At 41.0% G+C, this 9,157-nt stretch overlaps 1 protein-coding gene across 1 annotated transcript in view; it reads right to left on the bottom strand.

Annotated features, from left to right (window-relative positions):
- Positions 1-4,515: 4,515 nt before the first annotated feature.
- The window catches only part of LOC138037542 (short transient receptor potential channel 4-like), a 54,234-nt gene continuing 49,592 nt past the window's right edge, over positions 4,516-9,157 (bottom strand). Inside the window, exon 9 of the mRNA XM_068883453.1 lies at positions 4,516-9,106. Coding sequence (XP_068739554.1) covers positions 8,912-9,106 — 195 coding nt within the window. The 3' untranslated portion in view covers positions 4,516-8,911. The remainder of the gene's footprint in view (positions 9,107-9,157) is intronic.

Here is a 9,157-nt window from a genome sequence, read left to right as displayed (position 1 = left end):
GCACAAAGTTCTTGGAAGCAAGAGCGACTCCGAAGAAGAGTTGTTTTTAACGCAGCTTTTCCGGCTCTTTGGAAGCATGTGAGGCCACGTGCGAGAACAGATATCTCGTCAGGAGACAAAATAGAATTAGACCGATTTATAACAGACTGAGCTTGTAAATGCGAGAACTTCTGGAAGTTAACCATAGCGCATGGTTGTGCTATGGCTGTTTCATATTTTATAGCGCACGCGCAAAGTTTAGCCAACGTGCATACGTACATCTAAACTGATGAAGGTTTAAGTACCAGCCGAAACGTTTTGAAAGCAACGCCTAAAAAACACATTCAGCGTCAAACTACTCGTTAAGAATGCGCATTACGTGGTATTGAACGAAAATAGTCTAGTCAAAAGTAAGCACGAATATAGTGTCTATTACGCTCAAACCACATACAAATTCACACACTGTTCGTGGGAGACCCACGCTAAAAGGTGTCGAGCGTGTTCGGAACGGGAGGGCAATAGGAGGATGCACTGGGGCCCAGTGATAAGGGCGCTCGCCATGAAATCCGGAGATTCTCGTTCTGACCAGACTTTGAGTCGCTGGTTCAACTTTTCGGCCGCACTTGTAAATAACCAACTGGTATGAGAAGCTAAATAGTTTGAGCCAGAGCCGATACAACATAGATTTGATTTTAGGGGTGTACTATATTTCAGCCGGCCAACCCAGCCTTCTTCAGGTACAATGAGAGTTTACATTGGATTGCTTCTATGTACATATATATAGTAAACAGATGTTGACGTAATACTGGAAAAAATGTGGTGAAATATGTTAGTTACAACAAATTTGAATTCAAATACTAAGAGTAACGGAAAATAACGGAAATGACTGTAAATAATAAACTGGAATCTAATAAGTTTCTCTCTCGTTTTCTCCAAGCTTCCACTTGATCACTCGTGGTCTCCCACGAACGGTGTGTGAATTTGTAGGTGGTTTGAGCTTATTAGACACTATATTCGTGCTTACTTTTGACTAGACTATTTTCGTTCAATACCACGTATGCGCATTCTTAACGAGTAGTTTGACGCTGAATGTGTTTTTTAGGCGTTGCTTTCAAAACGTTTCGGCTGGTACTTAAACCTTCATCAGTTTAGATGTACGTATGCACGTTGGCTAAACTTTGCGCGTGCGCTATAAAATATGAAACAGCCATAGCACAACCATGCGCTATGGTTAACTTCCAGAAGTTTTCGCATTTACAAGCTCAGTCTGTTATAAATCGTTCTAATTCTATTTTGTCTCCTGACGAGATATCTGTTCTCGCACGTGGCCTCACATGCTTCCAAAGAGCCGGAAAAGCTGCGTTAAAAACGACTCTTCTTCGGAGTCGCTCATTGCTTCCAAGAACTTTGTGCATACTAATCCTACACATGTGTATACCGAGATGTACCTATATAACGCATCAAAAAGTAAGCCATTCTTGTAGTTTGTAGTGGCCGAAGAGTTAAGCCCGGTAAATTACCACAGGATCGTTGTTTTCTACAGACCGGTCCGGCGAGTGTGTGGATAGCGGGGTGTCGCGGGTCGATTCGCCTACACCATGAAGTTATTTCGTCTACACACAAAAAGATATTTTCCTATCATTTGTGGAGGAAGTCGACTTGTAAGCGAAACGACTTGCCGGCTAAATGTCTGACCGGTGACCGGACAGCGCTCATCGTCCACTGTAAACAACAGGAATGGTGAGTTTTTATACTTAAGGAGCGTTTTCACTTGACGTCACGGCGACCTTGATGATGTTTCAAAACAAATAAATGGGGGCCATGATGGTGTATCCAACTAATCCTCCGGGAAGTAAACTCTATTTTTATGCAAATACTTTCTTTTGTTTCAGTAATCCAATATGGCTGCTGGTCACGTGAGTGAAAACGCTCCATATGCTTGATGTGTCACTCTTTCTTGTAGGTTCTTTGTTTCCCAGGTCTTCAGTCTTCGATCTCCATTTTACATGACTTTTCCATACACCTGTTGTAAAGCACAGAATGAGCATTGCACCATTTTGGCTAATGTTTGTTGAAAAGTGATGTTGGGCATGTGATGTACCGACAATGTTGCCCGCCAGCATTTATTGACAGTAGATAAGCCATCATGATCAACTCTTCAACAACAAAAATCCTTTATTTAAACACAATATTGGGTTGGAGACAAATATGCTCGTGTTTCCCTCCAACACTCGGCAATCCCGATAACGCCTTTCAGTTTGGCTGTGCACTAAATGACAGAATTGAACTCGCACGAGGCTCAATCATAAATTACTTTATTGACAGATGCGCTATGACGCTGGCTCTGGCTACTGGCAGCATTTGACAGCTGCATTATGACTTCCCAAATCGATGGAGTCTTGTCGTTGACCAACGGTGGAGTCTTCGTGTCTTCCGGTGTACTTTCAGAATAAAGGATCACTTATCGATTAATGATCGCTTAACGTTTCTCAATTAATTCATCACGAACGTTCAAGTCCAAACGCGCCGCCATCTATGCCCCGTCCACCACTATACTCGTCACATAACTCGTCACTTGACTCGGCAAATAACTCGTCACATAACTCATATAACTCCTCATATAACTTGTCATATAACTCGTCGCATAACTCGTCACATAACTCGTCGCATAACTCGTCAAATATCTCGTCACATAACTCGTCATATAACTCGTCGCATAACTCGTCACATAACTCGTCAAATAATTATATTTGGTCGTGTCCCTTTGCGGGCTCCGTAATTAATTCCATTCGGCCTTCCGTTGTTTATTTAACGTGAACCTCGACTCCTACTTGAGATTTGTAATAAAATTTGTTAATTTTTTTTTTTGCAAAAAGCTCATTTTTGTACAACTGAACAATAGCGAAAACAACACGTCACAATTATTCAAGATGGCGGTGTCCGGAGAATTTTAAAACAAATTTGAGTCAAAGTGAAAATACAAACGCTTCCTTCAAAAAAATGTACAAAAATTTGATTGTAGATTTTGTTTCCTGTGGTTAAAGTTATTTTTGTTTGAATCGAAGTTGCCTTTATTACGCGCACCGTTGGCTCAGTCGGTTGAGCGGTCATGACTCAGATCTTAAAATAACCGAGAAGAAAGTGCTGGATTTGCAATTTCATCTGCAAATGGTTAGACTTTCGAGTCTACTCGGATAAGGATTATAAACCGCAGGTCTCTTCATTTATTTTTTGTTCATATATTCTGTGGGACGTTAAAGATCCCACACACTATTCGAAATAGACTAGGGGATGGAGTCCCTAGTGTTGTGGCTGTCTTGTTCTCTCCAGCAGAAGAGGCCGGCTTAGCGTGATGTCTCTAAAAACGCTTGTGGTGCACGAAGCCACCTAAGCAGAAACAGGCATACGTCAAAAAGGGACTTTGCTCAGTGTTGGAACGTAGATTCAGATACGAGCTTCCTTGCGCATGTGCGTGAACGTGTGGGTGTATGGGCGGCACTAGGCTTTTATAGATTGTGCCCTGTTGAGAAATCAAGGAACTCTTTGCTAGGTTGAAGCCGAGAGATTCACCCCAGACCGGCTAACAGATAATGTAATTGACGTTCATTTCTTTGATTGTAAATGCCCACGTTTAAGTGTAAACCACTTAAAAGTGTAAAAGTGTGAGATTAAAATGGGATACACCGTAATAAAGGCTAGTTTTCAATAGCGACCTTCAGATTGCAGTACGAGGACAACTGCGTGTACGTGATCTCAGTTTTGACAACGCGCAATTCGAAAATTTTCGTTCCCAGTACAGAAAAATCGCACTGGTATTCGTTCTCATACTCCAATCTGAAGGTCACTATTAAACATAAGGCCGTCCGCTTCTTTTTCTCCGTATACCGTCCCCCGACTGACCCATATTTTTGAGGTTTCAACCTAAAAAGATATGAGGAAAGTAATGACTAAACTTTTAAGCGGTTATACTAACTTCAATCCCAGGGTAAAGATGACACTCTTCCACAGGAGAGGCTTTCTGTCCGCTTGGGATAAAAATATGTGAGCTGAACCACATTCAACCTCGTTCCCAGGGTCTCTCTTCCCTGCCTCCATCCTGGGAACGAGGTTGAACCACATGAACTCTCTAACTCAGTCGTTCATTCTACCCCTGCAACTCAACTCTTTCTGCATCCTTTTCGATTGCTTCTGATTTTATTTTTGCTTGTTTAGATTTTTTGAATACGACCGACTAAACACAAACTTAAAAAAACCCATCATTGTCGACGGTAAACGGAGGAAAAATACTTTTAAGGGAGAGGCCAGCAACATACAAGCTCCGTGGGGTATTGGTCATGGGTAACTTTTAGTAGATCAGTCAAAACGTCAGTCAAAACACACTAATTTACCTGATCTAATGCTTGTGGTGAGATCTGAAAACCAGCCTTTTTTAAAGAGGAAAAACACAGTTAACCGATAACTGCAGTCCATAAAACTTAAATGTCATTTTTTCGGCTCCATTCACGCAGTAAATTGCGGCATTACACAAAGTCACAACAAGTGGTAGTTTTAATACACATTTTCACACTTTTTTATAACGTTTACTAGTCCACACCATGTCCAAAAGGCACATTCCATTATTTCACAACGAACGATTTACAGCTGGAAACTGCAAAGTACCAGCCATTAGGTGCTCTGGAAACGAGTATTTTTCCTGTCGAGACGAAAGCGCCTGGTTGTAGCACACTCATTTGACTGTGGACTAGTACTCTGGTCACTAATTAAAAGTCAACTACACTGGTTCTTCTACAATAGTTTTCTTTTTATCTCGCGCTAGCCCTTTGGATAGATTGTCGAAAGTATATTTTTACGTTTTGTGATTCCAGACTTTTAAATGTACAACTGTATGGCGCATTTTTTTGAGACCCTTTCCCGAAAAAAATGACATATCCTGTCGTTGTTTTCTTCCGAGATGACCTTTTCTCTTCAGGAAGAGGTTACTAATCAAAAAAGTGAGAGAAAAACTTGAAGATTAAAGGGTTGAACACGGCTTTAAAACATACTGTCTGTTACTGAGTTATACCGTTAGACCAGGAGCTCATCAATCGTAGGGGAGCCTCCACCTCCACTAATTCCTTGAGTCAACCCTTTCCCGAGTAAAGTTATTTTAAGAAAAGGTTTTCCCGCGAAAAAGTATCATATTTCTCTTGACACTGAGATAGCTCTGTTTTGATTGGCTTTTACAACAGTGGGCGTGCTGAATCTCCCAAGGAAGGCATTCTTTAAAGGGAACCTCCACTAGAACAACAAAAGAACTTTAAACCACAGAACATAAGGCTAACAATTAAATTTGTTCAAACTGATTCCAATGAAAGAGTTTGTATCCGAAAGAAATGAATTTCAAAAACGCTTGTTTTGGCTTTCAAATTTCCTGGGCGCCGCCATCTTGAATAATTGTTACGTGTCGTGGTTGCCCTATTGTTCGGACACAAATAGCGTTTGTTCTGGAACAATAGGGCAACCACGACACGTCACAATCATTCAAGATGGCGACGCCCGGGAAATTTGAATACCAAAACAAGCGTTTTTGAAGTTCATTTTTCTCGATTATATCAGTCTATATCAAAATGTAATTTACACAGCTGAAAAATCATTCTCAGTTGTTATGTGGCCGTGATTTTGCAAATGAAAGACTCTTGCTCTGCCAATTTGACGTTTAGAGCTCATAATTAACAAAATTAAACAAATTTACCTAAAATAGCGTGACCTAGCCCCTTTAAATAAGTCTACTCGTGAGCGAAAGAGTTGACTACTAGGCCAAGGCCAAGTATGGGTGATAGAGGCTCTTCTTGATGAGCTCCTGGTTAGAGAGAAAGCCGTTGGCATGTGCCTGGCATAATTTATGGTATTTAACGTGTCTGAAGGGTTGACGTTAATTCAACCCAAGCTCTGATGGTGCTTCTAGCCACAGCAAAGCAATTTCGTCCAATCCGAAAAAGAACTAATTGCTAAAACACAGATAAACCGATTATTACCTGTGTTCCTATTACAGGGTAACCCCCAAAAGAATGCGCCCTAAAAATGTAAACAACAATAATATTTTACATGCAAACATAAAGTAATGATAAAGGAACACTCAAGATTTAATTTTAAGCTTAAAAGACTACTAAAATCAATTGGAATAGTCAGTAATTATTAATTATTAATTCTCACACTAATTAATGCAAACTACGAAATGATCAAAGATAAAGTGTGTGATAGATAGACATAAAGATCATCTCAATAATGCACACATTTTGGTTAGTTCTCATCTATGATCTAATAGAGAATAGACGCAGAGCTGACGTCATCATTACAAACGTTTAACTCTTTACGATATAAAACCAACAAATTCCATGTTGCCGTGCGCCTCTTCAGTACTAGATCACTAAGGATGTCAAAATGTGGTAAGAACATTAGAGACACACTCGGCTATCCCGCACGGCAACATGGGAGTCTATTTGTTAAGCAGATATTGAAACAGCGGATAAAAACCCGTTTTCTAAGATATATAGATCATCGCAGTTATCGAGCTACTCCACACAAGTTGTTAATAGGGATCAAGCACGTGCGTTTTTGAGACGCGGACGGTAACCGGAAGAGAACATTTCGTGTACCAGGACAGTGGTGTCTCCCAGATTTTTAGACTTATCATCTCTAATGGAGAAAGAATACTTAGCAATATAAATGTGGTTGTGTAAAGACAAGTCAAAAGAGAAAACAGCTCACGACTGGTTGCCGTCCGCGTCTCAAAAACGTGCGTGCTTAAGCTCCCTAATGGCATCTATCATAATCTCTGAAACTAGAAATATACTTCTTAACTTCAAATTCTAAGGAAGTATCTGTTTCAGTTTAAATGATTGTTCTTTCAAATGAGAATTTTTTCCGCTCAGTGGATATCTTTAGGTTCGATTTCAGGCAAAGATATCTGACCATACCATCTCGTTTCAAGGGCTTTTCACCCACGTCTCCGCGGAGGAAAGCTCTGGGAACCAAGGTTACTGACCATATGTAGTGGTTGTTGATAAAACTACTCGTACCACGATACATGACTGGCTCGAACCCCAGCACTCGCATTCCAAACTTTACTTCGTTTTCTATCCAATTGAAGTCAGTAAAATGAGTTCTAGTATTACCGAAGAGATGGGAATAGTCAACCTCGTTCCCAGGGCTTTTCGGCAAATAGAGTAGGGCGGGCAGGAAAAGACTGGTAACCCGCCCTACTCTCGGCGGAGAAAAGCCCTAGGAACGAGGTTGGGGAATGGCACCACCCCTACCACAATAACTCCACGAGGCATAGGCTAGGAAAAGAAGCCTTCGCGTTGCCCTAGACTTCTCATTTCTTGAGATCTATCCATTTCAATTTGTACGATGTTTTCCTTCCTCGAAGGTCAATACGTACTTGTAAACTTCTGTGTTATAGTTTCTGTATGGAATCGGGACTCGCTTGAAATGTCGTATGGAGTCTGTATCGATTCTTGAAATTTGTAGCTACTCCATATATATAGACTCTGATAGTCTCACCACGATTTTTTAAAAGCGCTCAACTTACAGGAGCATTAGATTACACTATTTGATAAATGAAATCTAGGGCTTCAAAGATAATTCATCGCTTTTTTGCGACACCTCTGACCACAAGCACCTTAAGCGAGTGACCTTTAATTTTTGAAATTTTGGCAATATTACACAGGGGCGCGCAATTTTCTACAATAAGGTCCATACATACTCGACAGTTTTTGAGCGTGAATTTGTCTCTGTGCGGGCATGAACTTGTTAACTCGTCTATTATGTTCAGGGTGCGAGGATCTCAGTTTTCAGTAAAATATTTTCGCGGAGGCAGAGCATGCATGGGAAGTGCAATGGAAAGTTCTCAAGAAATGCGATTCTTAGAGCAATATTTCAAAGAAATGCAATAATGATCAACTTCAGATGCAGCAAAGAATGATCATCGCAGTTGAGAGAGCCTGCCCCGCTGCATCGACTCAAACTCTGTTCAACTTCACTGTCATAATTATTTTGCTGTAAAAGAAAGGGGATGGGAAAAAGAGTTGAGAAAGTGTGTTTTTCTCAGCGAGGCTGCGGGGAAGAGGCTCCGAGAATTCTCGATGACTTACAGATAAGCTTTTAAAGATTGTGCTAGTAAAAGTAGAATATTATGCTACTCGCAATGCCGACTTTTTGCCCAAATAATGCTCAAATAATGCTGGTTTTTTTAAATGATGCCATTTTTTCTTAAAATTACCCCTTTTGCAAAATGAGCGAAGCAAGTCCAAAAAATGTATCACGATCGTGTATTCTTTGTCTTAAGAAAACGGTCTCTGGCTACATTTGCTGGTTCAGGTATGGTCTCTTCCCTCGTTTCCCACAGAGTCGGGCTGCGTGGCTGACGCCATTTGCAGACTTACAAATGAGAGGTACTGGGACCAACACCATCAAGCAACTCCCGGTTCTACTTACAGATTTATGATAAATTTTGCCGGGAGGATAAATGTCTGTAAACCGGGTGAAGCATCACAAAAAGGCACCTTTCTACGTAACTAATTAAGGTTCTATTTTCTTCATAGAGATGGTTACCAAGACAACATCAGCAGCCTTTCGGAGAGACAACGCGCGCAAACGCACACCCACACACGCACACATTCACACGCGGGCACCCACATGCACTGAACCCACACGCACTCACAACCCTTTTCACAGACGTTGTTACTTGAAATACGAATCTCCTCTAGATGTTGTAATTAACTTAGTTCATACCCCCTTCTTTATATGGAGGATTACCAAGACTCTCAACAGGCCGAAAGCGAGATAAAAAACACGCATGCGTATCCACACGTTAATCCCCAACCCCCACGTTTAGTTTCTTTAGCAGCTTTGTTAGGAGAGCGCCCTTTTAAGATGAATTGCCGGCGAACCCTTAGTTGATCTGTGCACTGATCCTTTGACCTTGATCTGCACCTTTGCGAGACTTAAGCACACCACTCACAGGTTGCTTTCCCCTTTTGTTGTTATGGTCACTCTGGTCTCTGATCTCGCCTTTTCCTTCCTTCTTGCATTTGATGCATCTTTCAAGATATTCCAGCACCAGTTTTTTCATTATCCTCAATCGAAGCTAGATTTATTTTAGAAAGCAAAAACATTCGAGTGAATCAATTTACTTCTT

Source organism: Montipora capricornis, chromosome 2, assembly GCF_036669925.1.
Source record: "Montipora capricornis isolate CH-2021 chromosome 2, ASM3666992v2, whole genome shotgun sequence".
Lineage (NCBI taxonomy): Eukaryota > Metazoa > Cnidaria > Anthozoa > Scleractinia > Acroporidae > Montipora > Montipora capricornis.
The sequence above is the reverse complement of the archived record's forward strand: the minus strand, read 5'-3'. Positions and strand labels throughout refer to the sequence as shown.